General features: G+C 33.6%; 1 protein-coding gene across 2 annotated transcripts in view; it reads right to left on the bottom strand.

Annotated features, from left to right (window-relative positions):
* The window catches only part of KIF18A (kinesin family member 18A), a 78,744-nt gene that overhangs the window by 50,550 nt on the left and 9,652 nt on the right, over positions 1-18,542 (bottom strand). For both annotated transcript variants that reach the window (XM_072793717.1, XM_072793718.1), the window contains exons 2-10: positions 17,150-17,522; positions 14,909-15,066; positions 11,752-11,856; positions 10,395-10,505; positions 8,494-8,691; positions 6,053-6,229; positions 4,598-4,672; positions 4,273-4,385; positions 934-1,096 (exon numbers count right to left, since the gene is read on the bottom strand). In XM_072793717.1, coding sequence (XP_072649818.1) covers positions 934-1,096; positions 4,273-4,385; positions 4,598-4,672; positions 6,053-6,229; positions 8,494-8,691; positions 10,395-10,505; positions 11,752-11,856; positions 14,909-15,066; positions 17,150-17,474 — 1,425 coding nt within the window. In that variant the 5' untranslated portion in view covers positions 17,475-17,522. The remainder of the gene's footprint in view (positions 1-933; positions 1,097-4,272; positions 4,386-4,597; positions 4,673-6,052; positions 6,230-8,493; positions 8,692-10,394; positions 10,506-11,751; positions 11,857-14,908; positions 15,067-17,149; positions 17,523-18,542) is intronic.

The raw sequence follows: 18,542 nt of genomic DNA, 5'->3' as shown, positions 1-18,542 counted from the left end.
GGATTTATTAAATAAAACACATGGATCACAAAAATTCAAACCTCAAATCATTGGTAAGAATATCTACAAAGACAGTCTTTAATATCTTCTTTTTTAATTAAAAAAAATTTTTTAACTCAAAACCCTGAGATCAAGAACCCTATGTTTAACCAACTGAGCCACCCAGGTGCCCTATTAGTCTTTAAGTGAGACCCCAGGCATGGTTCCTCATCTGTCTGTGCTGATTGGGAGTATTTCTTCATAGTGTACTACCAGCATGAAGGGTGAAGGCCTATGAGGTTTCCAGCTTTATGTGGGGCCTGCCATTTCTAACTCCCTGTCTCCCTTTGGTCCCTTACCTAAGAAGCAGTGTACATCAAAGGTAAGATACTGGGAGAGGTCAGTGTGTGTGGAGGTGGGGAGCACAGTGTACTATTGCATAAAATAATAAACTGAGTAAAAGATGGTCTGCCTTTTTAAACACCACACAATGGAAATTCTAACAATGTTAGTGATAAAATATTCTTTCCTGGAAAAAAGATCTGCAATTAGTCTAAGTGGTAAATTACTGCCTGCATCTGGGGTGTACTGCTCCACCTTTGGTACCCAACTCTGAGTGTGTTAACTTCATGTTAAGTGCATTCAGTCATCCCTCAAAGAAGCAACAGTTGCAAAAGAAGCAACAGTTGCAAGGGGGATTTTGTATTTTTGGTTTCCTTTTTTTTCTGACACCTAGGAATTTAATTTTCTGTCTTGCACCCTCAACTATGCATTTAAAACAATGTTTGATACGTTTTCTCCAGGATTTCTAGGAGTTGTAGTGAATGGCTAATTAAATAACATTACCTATCATATTTATAGAATTAGAAGTCCCTAAAAAAAAAAAAAAAAAAAAAAAAAGAATTAGAAGTCCCTATGTATTTACACTTCTAAAATTTAATTATATATAAATACCTTTTCAACTTTGTCTTCAGAACACATCATTTCGATTTGCCTGTGGCACTGTTGTTGATAGAATGATTTAAGTTCATTTTCTTTTAGTAACATTTCCAACTTCAGATATTCTTGTCTAATTTCTTCTCGATTCTGGAACAAGCAGTTCAGAATTTCTTGAAATCTATGAAAAACAAACACATTATAGAATTTCACTAATTTTGTGAAATAAATTTAAGAAATAAATGAACAAAAGAATATATATCACTGATAGAATTAGACTCGATGACAAACAGCAAATCGGTTAGAGTGGCTGTTTCCTACTAAATTACAAATATGTTTTAAAAGGATATTAACTTTATTTTTACTGTATTTTTTTTCTCTTCCAAGATCACACTACTAAAAAAAATATAGGTATTATAAAGCTTCTCTATATAAATCATAATTACGTAAGTCAAAATAAACTAGTATATTTTGTCTATTACATGTAGAGTCATATACTCTATTTTGTCTATGTAATCCAGCTGCATAGCAAAAATAAAATATTTTGTTTGTAGGAAAAGGATGATAATTTGAACCTGTACTATCCCAATTAACAAGGCCCCAGAAGCAACACAGTACTGTGTGTTGTTTTGATGTTGGCTAACTGTGAAGAAACAAGCAGTGGGTGGCATAATCATATGGCGCCTCCATGGCCCCCTAGGGAAAGTGAGATAGCCAGTTTTTTGTTTTAAAATTTGTTACAGGGAAAACACACCATAAGGTAAGGTACCCCCTACAGCCTGGCTAAGAGTCAGCTGACATTGCCAGGACCCAAAACAACCAAGTTTGCAATGTGGTAAACCTAGAAAAGCCACTCTGGTGTCTTTCCTCCAAAGGGCAATGGAGATTTGGAGAATTGAAGTTGGGGAATTTGACTCACATCTCCTCCAAATACATAAAGACCTCAAGCTCAAAAAAACATCCATGCAAGGCCTAAAAGGAACCTACAATTCCCCATCCTCTAGAGTCAGCAGAACATTGTTCACAGCAAATTCTAGTCTTGTAAAAATATAGTTACGTTTTTAAATCACAGATCAGGTTTGAGCTATAGTAACAGTATAAACAGTCACAGGCAGAGCTCTCAAAGAAAAATTAACTGTGAAGCCTTTAAAATAAAACTGTAACAAAGTATATGCATTTAAAAATAAATGTTCTTCAGTCAGAATTTTAGATATATTTGTAAGGATCTGTGGTAAAAACACTGCCAATTTACGTCAGTAGTTCTTAATGAAACTCTATTGGGAATAACCATAAACCACAATACATCGACTTTACTGCAGTTTTGTCAAACTGATTAATATTTCATAGGAAGTATGTACGGACATTGCAATTTCATTGTATTATATTACAACACGCTAATGCCAGTAAATGAATTGATAAGTTATCTTTAGGTTATTCTCAAAGATAATGTCTTAGTTTGTTGTTTTTTTTTTTAAACATTTTTATCCAAGGACATAGTTAAATATTTGTCAATTTTGTAATTTTGTGGTCCAGGCTTATTTCAGTTGGTGGGGTTTACTGATTAGGATGGAAGAAAAGGAAATAGTATCAGAGGTTTCTAGAGATTTCCTTAAAAAAAAAAAAAAAAAAAAAGGAAAAGAAAATATATTATTTTAAAACAGAAAAGAGTCCTAAGAGAATAGTAACTATTTTCTAGTAGTTATTAGTATCTAAAACATTCAACTAACTAGTAATAAAAATCTTTGCCAATAATTTTAGGTGATACATGACAAATATTAAATTCTACACAATTTTCTTGATATAGTCATAAGTGAAGTTTTGTAATTACTCTGTAAAAGAACTATACTTTCTTTTTATGATTTCTTCTTGAATATTACCTTTCCAAAGAGCTTTGATATACAGCAAATATCATATATTCTTCCCTTCATCTGATTAAATCACATGAAAATGTTTATTTTAAAAAAGACACTTTGCAAATTCATGGCATTAAATAAGTTTTATGTAACTGATATCAACTGTCAACTGAGTCAGAAAAAAATTTTTTTTAAATCAAGGATATTATATGTAAACTTCAATATACAAATTCAATTTTAAAAAAGGTGTATCCGAAACTAGGTTGAAAGTCACCATTGACCAGTCTTCCTTATGCATAGCAAGATAACACTATAAACTCTAGAGTTCCAAAACAGTGTTAATAATCACTGGTTTTAGTTGTGGTTAGTTTCTTATACTAGTGGTAACAGAACATTGGCTCTGAAGAATGTCAATTAAGTTTAACTTCATTCAACTTCATTAAAGTTTGAGCAGATTCCTTTATCACAAGAACTCTCAGAGCCTTTAATAAACTAACATACTTTGGAAATCACCTAGATTCCTTAAGAAGTAATTTCCAAATTTGTTTGATCCAGGAATTTCTTACTGCCTTCTTAGAACTACTCAAGATTCACAGCTTTTGAACTAGTATCCCGTTGGGACAATTTTGAAATTAACTGCTTAGGGGAAAAGAGCTTGTGATTATTATATTATTAACAGCTAGAAAAGCTAGTGGGCATCTATCAAAATTCTGTATTAATTTATATCACTGAGAGATGCCCCCTCTAATAATTAACCAAAGTACATGAATTATTAGAATTATACATAGTCAAGAAAGGGTAGATAAAATTTACATGAACTAGACAAATAATGATGTTATGCCAGATGAGACTGCCTGAATGCTTGTTACCCAAAATTCCTATGTTGAAACCTAACACCCAAAGTGATGGTATTATGAGGTGAGGCCTTTGAGAGGTAGTCAGGTCACCAGGGCAGAGACCTTGTGGATGGGATTAGTGACCTTATAAAAGAGGAGCTGGAGAGATCTACCTCCAGAGGTCATGTGAGGATTCAAGGATTCTTGAATTCAAGATTCAAGTGAAATCTTCAGCTTGAAAGAATGCCCTCACCCAACTATGCCAGTCCCCTGATCTTTGGGACTTCTAGCCTCCAGAATTGGGAGATATAATTTTGTTTGTTCATTTAGCTTATAAGATACCTGTCTGGCATTTTGTTACAGCAGCCTGAATGGAATAGGACACTTGAGAAGAAAAATATGAAAACTGCTAAAAACTAATTTCATAAGTGATGTAATTAGCTTTACCTTCTCCATCTTATATCTAAATCCTGGTATAATCACAAGTATGTAATCATAATTAAAATTATCTGATTTCCAAAGTGCGTAAAATATAAAGGGCAGTCAGTGGCTTCCTGAATTCAGTTGAGAATACATATATAAAGACATACAATAAATGATGATAACATATCTGGCCAAATTTTAAAAACCATAAAATCCTCAAAATGAGATCTTAATGTCATTTTTACCTTTCAATTTCTTTTTCCTGAGGGTTTGAAATCATTATCTTTGCTTTGTTATTGCCATCAGTAAAAGCTTTCTGTTCTTCATAGGCTTTTAGTTTTTCTTTTAACATTAAAATCTAGTAAAGAGAAACACTAGTTAAAATACAAAACAAATTATTTATCTCTATTAAACATGGCCACAGAAAAATTTTAGCTGTGAAAAATAACTGAACATGCCAGATTTTCAACTGTAATAGGAAAATACATCAAATTTTTTGGCAATTAGGTTTGCATATTCCCAAATGAGAAACTAAGGGAGATCAGCATAAAATGTAAAAAGTAGACATACCTCTTCCTTCTGCTCATTACAGATCTTTACATACTGAGTTATATGATTGTTGAGGTTAAGAACATTGCTCTTCAACTGTTAAAAGATAGAAATTATGATTGCATACATATATAAAGATAATAATCACGTAACCATACATGAGAAAAATGGCATTATGCCCTCATTAGTTCTGTTCCATGAATTCAGAATTTGTGACAATTACAATCATGATCAATTACACTCATGTTCAAAACCTGTGACAGGAGGATATGCTGAGCACATTTATAAAATAAATGACATTATAAAGAAATAGTCTTACTCTCGGAGACAAGGTATGTCTAAGAACTTACAAAGCATTCTTCACATTATAATTAAAATTGCCCACTTTCTTTTTCCTTAGACTTCTAAGAAATTTAGAGATAATTTTAAGTTTCAACAATTTCTAAGTTCAACTAGTTTTTAATGAGTTCTTATTACATTTTATCTTTTTTATAATTGTATGGGCTCCTTGGCAGCTATGGAATAGTGGAAAGAACATCAAACAGAAGTTCAAATGCTTGATTTTGAGGTACTGTCCACTTCTCACTTAACTGATTTAGAATTGTACTTAAAATTCTGAGCATGGGATTCCTCAACTGTAAAATAGAGCCTTTGTCAATGGGATGCTGTAAGGATTACATGAAAAACATGTGTGAAAAGTTCTGCACACCCATTGAGCATATCCTTTCCTAATTAATTATGTAAAGAATATATGAACACTTCTCTAAAAAGACCATACCCGCTCATCTTCATGCAGAGGGGTAAGCAGCAGAAGTCATCATACCACTTAAACTCTAGGTTTCTTCCAACCCAGAGATCCTGTGATTTTAAAAGTACATCATGGTTGACTTAAATTTTTTTAAATGATCCCAAATTTCTGGCCAAAATACTGACTTAACCAATCATTATTAGATTGTTAGAGCTATACAGATATTGGTTACATCAATATCATGAATTATTTTAAAAGGGCTATTTACTTTATAAACTGAGGTAGATATATTTGTTTTACAGATGAAGTGACTGAAGCTTGGAGAGATTATCAAACATGTCTAAGGTTTTCAGGTAGAAAGAGTTGGTGCTAAGGTAAAGCAAATAACATCATCCTTGGCTGTAACGAATGTGTTAAAGCCCTGACCAATTACTCTATTGTGCCATCAAAATATCATGTGCCAGGAGATAAAAAAGGTTAGGAAGAAAGGCATTAGAGCATCCTACCTCGCAAAAGACTAAATAATAGTAACTATTATATATGTAATCAAGATGCTTAATGATTTAATTGTCCAAGTTAATGTTCAATTAACCAATCCGATAAAGATATTTCTAACGCTGTTTGCTAATTCATTAGTAAAAATACAACTCTAATTAATAATTTTTTAGAGTTATAAAAATAGTATACAACCAATGCTCTTATAACAAAGGTAGACTAAACAGACTTACAGAAGATTTAATGTCCTTTGCACGATTAGCATACTTAAGAGTGTTATATGTGTCATCGTAGAACATAGAGGAAGGACTAACAGCAGCTATCATTATAGTTTGACAGTTTCCTCCAAGAGAATCCTTTAACAAGCGAGTGAGCTTACTATTTCTGTAAGGAATATGCTGATTCTTTCTCTGAAAGAACAAAAAAAGAATTCTTATGTCATTTTCCACATTTAAATGCAAACCTGCTATCACTTCACTCTAAGAATTTAAGCACTGCCCAACTTTGCCCAGACTTATGGTATAATTGGTGATCGAAATGATAATGAATCTTACAATATCCTACTTAAAGATTATATTCCCCTCTAAATAAATATAAAATTTAGTTAATAAAAAACCAGTATTAGTTCAAGAGTTGTAATACCACATAAATATGAGATGTTAACAACTGGGAAAACTGTGTGGGGGATATTTAACAAAATCTTTCCATATTTTATCAGAAACAAAATGTTCATATAAAAAAATTCCATTATTTTTTAAAAAGGAAATTAAAATACAAAAGTAATGTATGCTCTATTCGAATATACTATAGGAATAATAAGAATTCTGCAAGGCATAGAATAATTTCTCTCATTAAATAATTAGCTAACATGGATACAAAGTAAATCAAAATTATAATCTTACAGAGACTTCATCTGAAAGGACAATGTGTAGTTCTAATAGAACTTAATTATTTCTAGGTTTTCATTTACTTAAAAGATACAGTTCTGATTTTAAAGTAAAAAATATATTTTCCAAAAAGCATAACTTTCATAAAAACAGAACATTTGAATGTTAAGCTAAAAGCAACCTTATGCTATCCAGTGTAAATATTTCATATTACAGAAGAGAAAAATGGAAGCTAAACAAAAAGTGAAATGACTTGCTTCAGGTCACACAGTTGATAATTCAGAGATAGAAATCAGCCCTAGGTGTCCTGTGCTCTCCACCACAGCAGTGTTTCCCAAACAGTGTGGAATGTGCACTGCTGGTGTTAACATGACATAATTTTACATTGCAAGACATGTATTAAACATGGACTCATAAATGACTCAATAGGGGTCAATTATTAAAAATTGAGTTGCTATGGCTTAAGTCTAGAAACCAGTATCTATCCCATGCTGTCTGCTTACATGTTTGAGATTTGTAACTTAGAATATAAAAGACATCTTGCTTTGTAATCTTTGTATGATTTCAGGAACTTGCTTTTTTTAAAAAAACAGTTCTCAAATCTTTTTTTTTTTTTTTAAGATTTTACTTATTCATTCATGAAAGACACAGAAAGAGGCAGAGACAGAGGAAGAGGAAGAAGCAGGCTCCCCTGTGGGGAGAGCCTGATGCGGAACTCGATTCCAGGACCCCGGGGTCACGGCCTGAGCTGAAAATAGACACTCAACCACTGAGCCACCCAGGCTTCCCTCAAATCATTTTAATATACTTTTACTAAATCAAACTATAACATTTTTTTTAGCATTCATTGACCTGTATTTTCCTAAATGTAGGTAATTTCCTAAAGCTTGAACCTGGATTGAACTTAATGTTCACATTTTAATTAAAAAAAAAAAAAAAGAAATCATTTTTACCAATACAAATACAAAAGTCGTCAAATATGCTGTGTTCCAGCAAGCACTTGGGCATATAGTGAGATGTGAAATATTTTTAAATGCCCCAAAGACATCTAGTAAACATACCCCATTAGGTGATTTTTTTAAAAAGATTTTATTTATTTATTCATGAGAGACAGAGAGACAGAGAGAGAGAGAGAGAGAGAGAGAGAGGCAGAGACACAGGCAGAGGGAGAAGCAGGCTCCATGCAGGGAGCCTGATGTGGGACTCGATCCTGGGGACCCTGGAATCATAACCTGAGCCAAAGGCAGATGCTCAACCGCTGAGCCACCCAGGTGCCCCTAAGGTGATTTAATTATATCTTCTATCTTAAGCCCCTCTTCCAAAGAAAAATTAAAACTCTTTAATATTTAACCCAATTTTATAGTATCTAAAGTAGTAACCAGAACAGAATTAAGTTTTCCTAAAATGTGTTTTCGTGTTCATCCCAATTCAATTATGCTTGTTGTATAAAATGACCTAAACAGTCATTTTAATAATCAGGTTCAAAATAGGTGATGAGAAAGATACCATAAAACATTAACTATCAATATGATTTCAATATGTTTCTTTCAACAATCTGATTATAGAACTTGAAATTAAAACCAAGCGAAACCAAACCACACATAGCTTTATTTGATATAATGGGCTTTCTGGGGGTCTCTGCTCTCTATATAAATATTACTAATACATTCTTGAAATTTGACTTATAATAGACCTTTAAAATAAAATTATTTAAAGTATATCTTCTTAGAATTACACATATTTTAATATTTCAGGATACTTAAAATAAATAAACATACAGTACCTACCTTTGTATCTGCTAAGGCATTGATAACATTCCCCAGAGCTAAGAGTGATCGATTAATATTCGTGCCTTCTATAAACCGGGTCCCTTTAGCACTGGTAGCACTGGCTCTCTCAGACCCTGCCAGATCAATGAGTGACATCTTGGCAATTCGTACATTTTGACTGATACTTGCTGTTTTGTCTTGTTGTCGCAAATAGATCTTTTTGAAATTACAGGAGAATAGGAAAATGAGGGTAAGATTTAACAAAATTAAAAGGTACCAAGCAAATTAAAGTACTAAGCAAATTAAAAGGGAAACATGCACTTTATTTTTAAAACAACATGAGATCAAAATAATTTTCATTTTAAAAAAGAAACTGAATAAAGTATAACAATCTGACTGGCTGATACCCAAGAATACTAGAAGTAATTATAGAAATTGGAAAAAAACTCGGAAATGAAAAGATTTCCTAAGTGTGTACCAGAGGGCAACTAACTCCTGACCCAACAGCAGCTCAAAACAACTGCCATTTGTGTTCTGTAGCCCTTGAACCAGATCATAGAATTATGAGAGGTGGTGGTAGGGCGCAGGTACTTTATTATTTTTTTAAAGTTTTTTTTTTAAATTTTTATTTATTTATGATAGTCACACACAGAGAGAGAGAGGCAGAGACATAGGCAGAGGGAGAAGCAGGCTCCATGCACCGGGAGCCCGATGTGGGATTCGATCCCAGGTCTCCAGGATCGCGCCCTGGGCCAAAGGTAGGTGCTAAACTGCTGCGCCACCCAGGGATTCCCCCGCAGGTACTTTAGAAATAATGTTCCTAACCAAAAACCAAAGGCAGTAGTTAGAATGCTTTGCATGTCTCCAGGAATTGGTTCCTAAAGGAAAGCTGAATTTGAATGCTGATCCAAATTGAGTAAGTGTATTCTAATTTCTGAAGTTGTAGCATGTCATTAAAATGTAAAAAATGTGCCATATAAAAAAACAGTAAAATATACTTGTCATGTTCAGCCAATTAGGGTAAAGCATCAATTATTGAATGCTACTTTGTATTTAACTGAAATAAAGTGGCAAACTTAAAAGAGTTTGGTAAGTTTGGTAAGATTAACTATTATTCCATTATAAAGATCTTCGTTAATATTCTTATAGAGCAGGGTCTAAGACATTTGGGTTATCTGTGTTACAGATAACCATTTCTCTCATGACTACTGTTAAATGAAGAGTCAGTGGAAAGAACAGAAAAGATAAATAAAATTTTATGCACTGGAAACTTTCTGAATGATGTGACTGCCATGATCATATATGAATTCTTTCAACTGTATCCATTTCTTACTGTAAATTGGGTTCTATTAGCATAATCCAGAATGAAGCTAAAAATAATCTGGATTTTAACAGGACTAGAAACCACAAAAAATAAAGCTGCTAATCTACGATTTAACTCTTTCTAGAATCATATCCCTAAAAATAACTATATCAATGTAATCAATGTCCTTAAGAAATTCAACTTGTGCACGGTCCCTATGATGAAATCTTTAAAAAAGTGAACCAGAACTCTCCAATTTATTGTTTCTGTAAATCTATACCTAAAAAGAGGTTTACTCTGAATATAAGATTATCTCTAGGAAAGATGAAATATTTTCACTAAAAATAAGAAAAGAAAAACATAAGGAAAAAAAAGCTTTTAACACTACCACCTTACTATCCTGTATCTTCACACAGTAAAAATTTATACTCTGAGAGATACCATCTCAATTCTAAATATTCTTTATAAAATCTTTTCAAAGCTGCAGAATAAAGGAAATGCTGAGGAAAGAGTCCCCAGTTGAAGAGATTTTCTTTGTATGTATGAAAATTACCCCGTATGAATTTGGCTTTATTTTAAATCCAATTTTAAGCGCAATAGTCTAATGGCCTGTTACCTGGAAAACAGCATGAGAACGAGAAGACGTGGCATTCATATCAGTGGGATGTTGCGTCCTGTTTTTGTTTCCACTATCCAATAACTGTAAAATTTCCTCTGAGGATTTGGGCTAGAGATGTTTAAGTAGAAGAAAAAAATATACAAATAGTCATCTATCTTTAAAATTTTTAAATAAACTTTCAACAAGAAAAAAGTTTTTAAAAAAAGATTTTATTTGACAAAGAGCACAAGCAGGGGAAGCAGCAGGCAGTGGGGGAGGCAGAAGGGGGCTCCCTGCTGAGCAAGAAGGAGCAGGATGCGGGCTCCATCCCAGGACCCTGGGATCATGACCTGAGCTGAAGGCAAACTCTTAACTGACTGAGCCAGCCAGGTGACCTGAAAAAAGACTTTTTAAGATAAAATAAAAGGTAAAAAACAAAACAAAACAAAATGCATTCTATAACTTGTATCCCATTAAGTATTTCCTATGTCGTACTAAACAAATGATATACATTGATCTTTGAATAATGCAGGGGTTTGGGGCGCTGACACACCTTTTCCCTCCAGGCAATTGAAAATCCACATGTAACTCATGGCTTCCCAAAAGTTTCTTTTTTCTCCCAAAAGTTTCACTAATAACCTACTGGTGGCTTCAAGCGTTACCAATAATATGAAGTCGATTAATATGTATTTTGTATATTACATGTATTATATACTATATTCTTATAAACAATGAAGCTAGAGAAAAGGAACAATTTTTAAGAGAATTATAAGAAAAATACATTTGTAGTACTGTACTGTAATTACAAAAAAAATCTGCATATAAGTGGACCTGTTCACCTCAAACCCATGATATGCATGGGTTGACTATACTTTGGTGTTATATGAGAAATAAAAGATAAAATTTTATCTCTTGGAGGAGAAAAAATATAAATGTATTAAGTAGAATAGAATATTAAGTTTACAAGTAGATTCTTAAAAGAAAAGTTCATTCAGGGTGCCTGGGTGGCTCCGTCAGTTAAGTGCCCGACTTTGATTTTGGCCCAGGTTAGGATCTCAGGGTTGTGAGACTGAGCCCACATGACTCCGTGCTGGGCATGGAGCCTGCTTATGATTCTCTTCTCCCTCTGCCCTTCCCCTAGAGCTCTCGCTCACTAAAAAACAAAAAAACTCCCAAACCCCTTCCCCAAAAACAACAAAAAGAAAAGCTCATTCAATTATTTCAAAGGAAAACAAAATAATACGGAAGATATATTCTGATCATTTTAACTCTGCACGTCATTATTTTTCTATTTTCCTGTACAACGGAAAATAAGTAAAGGACCAAATAATCACACTTGCTATTACAATAAGGAAAAAGAAATTTATAAACATACCTGATGTAAAGTCAATCCCTGAACAACTACCCCTTTTTGGGCATCTTCCCGAACAGCAAGTGGTCCTGAATTTACTAGGAGGTCACGAATCTGTTCATTATATACCTTAGGAAAAAGCAAAAACCAAACCAAACCAAACTGCTTTAGCACTGGTGTTAAAATGATAGTGACACATCACACATGTTGCTGATTTAGGTCATATTAGAATTGCATCTTAAAGGTAAGCAGCAATTCATTTGCATTCATCTCACCCCTTTTATCTCATGTTGCCATTAAGTTTTGTTTTGTTTTGTTTTGTTTTTGGTCATTAAGTTTCTATCATCTGAGAAAACTGAAGAGTTTGATTATCTAGGTTTGCAACTGAAATTTAAAGGTGGAGTCATTATATCCTTTCTCCATAATTCCTAACTTGGTGACTACAGCGAAACAGAAATAAGGTAATTTGAAATGCCTTTTCCTATTTTCTGGAAATATATGGGACACATGGTCTTGGGAAATTCTAGTAAGTTATATGGAGGTGGTGTGATTCTTACTGAAGCTATTTATTATTTCATGTTTCAATAGTTGAAACTTTTTAAATTTCAGAGCTTAAGAGTTAAAACCCATACTCAAGGATCGACAGCATTTATTTCATTCATCCTTTAATTACATTATGTTTAATATGCAATTCTTAATAAGTCCCATAATAGGACCCTCCTCCCTCACCCCATTTGAATGATTTAAAGAACTAAGGACCTAGGAGGTTAAGTGATTTGTCCATGGCCACAAAAGTAGCAGCAAAGTAGGGATATCCTCACTCTACTGCATGGCATTGAATACACATCTGTATTTTATGTCTTTGGCAATTTCCTTTCTTTTTTTCTTTCTTTCTTTGTAATTTCTGTAAGCAATGCATAAAATAGCACTATTGATCTGTTTTTATGAATTTATTAAAGATACTTAATTTTCTACTTGCCAACCAAATGACTACAACGGATAAGATTTTAAAAAGTATACAGACTTAGGCTTTAAGAACTATTTTGTGTAAGTATTTCTATGTTCTAATAAATAGTCTTTAATGATCTTTATTCCTGGTAAGATTTTCTACAATGAACAATGGTTTTTAAATGTATTAACGGTTAGAAGTAGTAAAATATGAAGAGATAATTTTTTGGTTCTTGTTTTTCTGATAAGCAGCAGTTTTCAAATGTTTCCCCTTACCCATTTCAATCATATAAAATACACAATTAGAACAACCATTCTTAAGCCAGTGTACACATGAAAATCACCTGGGAGCTTTTAAAAAACATAGATGCCTCAGCCATAATCCAGACCTATTAAATTAAAATGTCCAGGGGTTGACACCTAGACATGTCTATTTTTAAAAAAACTCCATAGCCAACTCTGGTGAATAGCCTGAGTGGGAAGCCATTAGATTAGACATTGCCTTACCATTTATAAAATGAAGGCAGATTAAAAGAAAGTAAAAACAATTAAAAACATTATAAAAATAACCAACTTCAAAATTCTCCTGGTTATGAAAGGATCTAAGGAAGAAATAATGACTATTGTCATGCTCTTCCCAATTAAGTTCAAAGCGATTTTTTTCTAGTACTGAAATATAAAAAAATGAGTTTTTTATTTCCAAGTTATGTAGACAAGAAATTTTTTAGCAATATACATATCTTTTTTTAAAAAAAGATTTTATTTATTTATTCACGACAGACACAGAGAGAGAGAGAGAGAGGCAGAGACACACACAGAGGGAGAAGCAGGCTCCACACAGGGAGCTCAACGTGGGACTCGATCCCAGGTCTCCAGGGTCACACGCCGGGCTGAAGGCGGCTCTAAACCACTAAGCCACCGGGGCTGCCCGCAACATACATATCTTTTTTTTTTTTTTTTTTAATTTATTTATGATAGTCACAGAGAGAGAGAGAGGGAGAGAGAGAGAGGCAGAGACACAGGCAGAGGAAGAAGCAGGCTCCATGCACCGGGAGCCTGATGTGGGATTCGATCCCGGGTCTCCAGCATAGTGCCCTGGGCCAAAGGCAGGCGCTAAACCACTGAGCCACCCAGGGTTCCCGCCGCAACATACATATCTTAATCAATTTTTGAAATGCGAAGAACCTTTCTTAGTAGGAACCAAACTACAAGTTGTCAGTAAGAGTTGTGACTACCAGAAATTTTCTCTATGATACTACAAACGAATAGGAAGAATAATCATGGATTTGTTTCTGGACTGGTATCTGAAACACTATCTGAACACAAAGTTAGAGTGCCTATCCCATAATTATGATTTGTTGAATGTCGGCTATTACTAAGGGAGCAGAAGTCCTCAAAGAATGAGGACACAAGAGACAGCATGACAGAGTCTTGATTGGCCAAATCCAACATAAATTTGAGCATACAAATAAATAATTACAGTAAAGGGTTCTAAGCAATGAAATAATGTTCAGAATCCATTGAGCTTATACTGATATAATAAAAGAAAGGAAAAACTCTTCCATTGGGTAGAAAGCCAAGAAATAAATGTAGAGGAAATGAAAGAATTTAAATATCACTATCACCTACCATCATAATAATACTTGATTCAGGCATAAATCATCAGTGGATATCAACAGTAATAGATGAAAGTTTGGGGAGTAAGTAGATAAAAAGGGTAAAGTAGTATCCTTATAGTGCAGAAACTCTGCTGACACCAAAATAATGAAATGGATCAAAGTTAACACAGTTAATGGGACTAACAGACCACAACAGCCTCTTGATATGATACTATCGGGACTCAACAATACTTCCACAGTGCTCCTGCCAGTGCATAACCGGAGTCTAATAACTGACTATCCGAATCAGGGGTTTTATGACAATGATATAAAACACAGAAAAAAATCCAGATTGAGACTAAAGAGATGTTAACAACTGAAGGTAATTTATGACTTCAGGTTTTCTTTTTCAATAAAGGGCATCATTAATCTTGCTAATCAGAAATTAGGCCAAAATAAAATACTCAGCATAAAAAGAAGTAAGATGTGTAACAAATACTTAAGACCAGGAATTTTAATGATTTTATATATTCTTAAGAAAATTCCTATATGGCAGAAGTTTGAGTGGGCCATGGAACTTCTTAAAGAGTTCTCAATACTATTGACTGATCTAAAGAATGACACTGTCAACTTACCTCCAGATAAGAAACTGCAGTACTACATACTTTCTCTTCTTTAATCTCATCCATGGATTTATAAAGGTCTAACATTGTTAGATACATTACTCCAGGGTCAGCAGCTGATCCTAGCATCGTGTGGGTCTTCCCAGCTCCAGTAGCACCATATGCAAGTACTGAATTTTTATAAAAAGGATCAAAGCTCTTTATTATGACATGTAACATTACCATATCCAAGGCCTAGTGGATAGTTCCATCTGGATATCCTGAACATAACTTTAAACTCAACAGATCCAAAATTACTTATATTTTTATCCTTAAAACCTGGGAATTTTGGCACAAATCTTTTCTTCTCCTATATTCTGTATTCTGATTAATGGTACCACCCTCCCCTCATTTGCTCTCTTCCCTCTACAGCAATCTTACAAGTTTTAATTAGTTATCAGTCTCCCTATCTAGTCTCAATCTTCTCTAATACATCTCTTAGAATTTTGTACAGTTTTTATGAAAACAAAATCTGAATATGTTAAATCTTCTTAATTGTTCAAAGGTCCTACATGAGAAAGTTCATATTCCTTGCCTTGGAATATTATTAGGAACTCTCTCCATTCTGTTTCTTCCTTTCTGTAGTCTAGGTATATTAGATTGTGTGAAGTTCTTTGCATGAGCTGCTTCTTTTTTACTCCACTGCCTTTCCACCGAAGAGTTCCTTTACTTAATCCAGCTGGAACACTTAACACCTGTTCTAAACATTCAGCATAAATGTCACTTTTCCATGTCTTCCCTGTCATAAGCGGAAACATCTACTCCCTCACTTGAATCCTCAGTGTCTGCCACTATTCTAGTATGTATCACACTGTGTTTCCAACTGTGAGCTCCACCGAGGCTGTGGCTGTATGTCCTTCATAAGTAGGGCATGACCTGGCACACAGCAGATATTCGCTACAAGTTTGCTGAATGAATTCCAATACAAGTCATTTATAAAATTCTTTTTTAAAATTTGTGTTTTAGGCAAGTAATTTTGTTTCCATGATTCTCTCCAGCATAACATAAAAGTTCTAAACATAAAACATAAACATAAAAGTTCTAACACTAAACAAAACAAAAAACTACTCTGAATTACATATGGCAAATACCTGACATAATAAGACAATTAAGTCCTCAAATTATTACTGGTAAAAATATTTGTATAAGTTAAATCTCTCTTATTAACCAAATATTAACAAACTACCAAAATACTTTTCAGTAGACTCAATTCAACTGACATATGTTTCATTCTATTCTATTTTATGTAAGCTTAGTAGTACATCAAGAAGTCTTAAAACAGCTGAATAGTATAAAATAAAGCCAAGAAGAAAACAAAGATTCAGTAGGAGTCTGGTAGAGGCTTTTTCATTTGGAGTCAAGAAAAATTTAAATCTCTAGAGATAGTATAAAGTTTCATGAATGAGGAAAATAATATACACTTAAAAATTAGAATCATAGCAGTTTTAATCAATAAACCACATTCTATTCTTATTTGACCAAGAGGGTAAGTCTCCTATAATAAAAACTGAATGAGTCAGTGAAAGACAATGAAACATGTTACAGTTTTAGGGTATCTCAAAGAATATGTCATAAATGGTGGTAATTACAAAAATAAATAATGGTGTTAAGTGCCTTGTAAATATTGAATTAACTGGCCTTGGATCTCTCTCTAGGAAATAAACATGGCCATTCTGAAAGGCAAATTACTATAGATCTATCTAGAGCACTAGAGATGCTTTCTGGGCTGAAGATATGCTAAAATAGCTCATGATACTCAATTAACATGGGCTTTTAACTTTTTTTTTCAAAGTACTATAAAGAAAAGAGGTTCTGTAAAGAAACTTGCCAAGTGTTCAGGAGTGTCTAACTCTTCCCCAGGGATAGATAATTGTATAGGTAAGCAGTGGGAATATTAATGAATACAAATTGTGAGAAATCTGGCATCAACTGCAAGACCCATGTGGCTTAATAACATACGAAAATGAAATCAGGACTGTCTATAGGGACCATAGCAAGACTCTGGAAGACAGTTTTACAAATGACATGTTATATATGATGACTAAATTTCAAAGAAAGTCTACTTTTACAGAGAAATTCTACTGAACTTAATACTTTTTAGCAAACAAGCACCTTAAAATTCATCATGTTTAGAAGAATGGGTCAAGCAGATGTTCATTCTAATGTAAAAGTGAAATCAAACGAAAAAATTAAAGCTCGAATTGAAACAGTTACCTGTGCAATTATATCCATTCAAAAAACTACGAAGAATTGGCTTAGTAGTATGTTCAAACACTTCTAGTTGAGTAGATGTTTCATCAAAAACAGCATCAAATACAAATTTGAGATCCTTATTTTGTCTCTTTGTAATATCACGATTTGCAGGTTTCTTTCCATGGAAAAAACTGATTTCTTCTTGTTTGGGATCAAAGACTAAGATATGCTTATCCACAACATGTACCACTTTATGGAGTCCAGTTGCCTTTTCTTTTGTGTTTTCAGGACGTACACGAACAACTACTTTCATATGGTGACACAAGTCTTCCTCAGTGACAGACATTGTTGATTATCTTGCTTCCTCTGTTTATGTAAGTGCCTGAGAATTTCTCTGTAATAAAAAAGACAATAAAGTGTTAGTTCTATTGTACACAATATGGATGGTAGGTAGTATTCATTTAACAAAGTTATTAATTCTATTCCAGTCACTGGTAAATATTACTTGAAATATATTTGAACATTATATATATTTAAACATATATATACGTGTATACACACATATCCTCACACACACTTCACTCCTTGGTTCAAAACCTTCCAATGGTTCTTTATTTTATTCAGAGTACAAGCTGAAGTTCTCTAAATGGTCTCCGTTTTCAACTCACATTTTGATCTTCCTTTTGCTCCCTGTATTCCAGCTAATACACCAAGCACCCCAAAAGGGTCTTCCCAGTAGCCATTTTTTTTATTACAAAATGCTTCTTTAATATCTGAGTGACTAACTCCCTCACTTCTCACAAGCCCCTCAAATGTTGCCTTCCTGACTACTCTTATTAAAATTGTCAATCCAATTCCTAATTACCCTCCTCTATTCTTTCCCAAAGCACTTACTATCTCCAAATAGTATATATCTTTTACTTTATTGTGTTTCTCTCTTCCAGTTAAACTATACACTCTTTAAAGGTATGCATATTTTTAAAAATCTGTTTTGCTTATTGATGTGTTCCAAGAGCTTAAAACAGTGCCCAGCACAGGGTAGACTGCATAAATATTTGATGAATAAATAAATTAGAAAAATCTAAAAGGTTTTTAATTTTTTTCTTAGTTTTAACTTTTAGATACTTGATTAATTTCTGGATAGTTGAGGTTTCTAAACTATTGATCTTTGTTGGTTTATCTTTATTTTTACTTTATATTTTTATGTGAAGCATTCTGAGAGTCAGACCATAATTTTTTTAATAATAAATTTATTTTTTATTGGTGTTCAACTTGCCAACATACAGAATAACACCCAGTGCTCATCCCGGCAAGTGCCCCCCTCAGTGCCCGTCATCCATTCAACCCACCTCCCGCCCACCTCCCCTTCTACCACCCCTAGTTCGTTTCCCAGAGTTAGGAGTCTCTCATGTTC

This window comes from Canis lupus, chromosome 23 (genome assembly GCF_048164855.1).
Source record: "Canis lupus baileyi chromosome 23, mCanLup2.hap1, whole genome shotgun sequence".
NCBI classification, from domain to species: Eukaryota; Metazoa; Chordata; class Mammalia; order Carnivora; family Canidae; genus Canis; species Canis lupus.
This window is presented reverse-complemented; position numbering and strand designations above follow the sequence as displayed.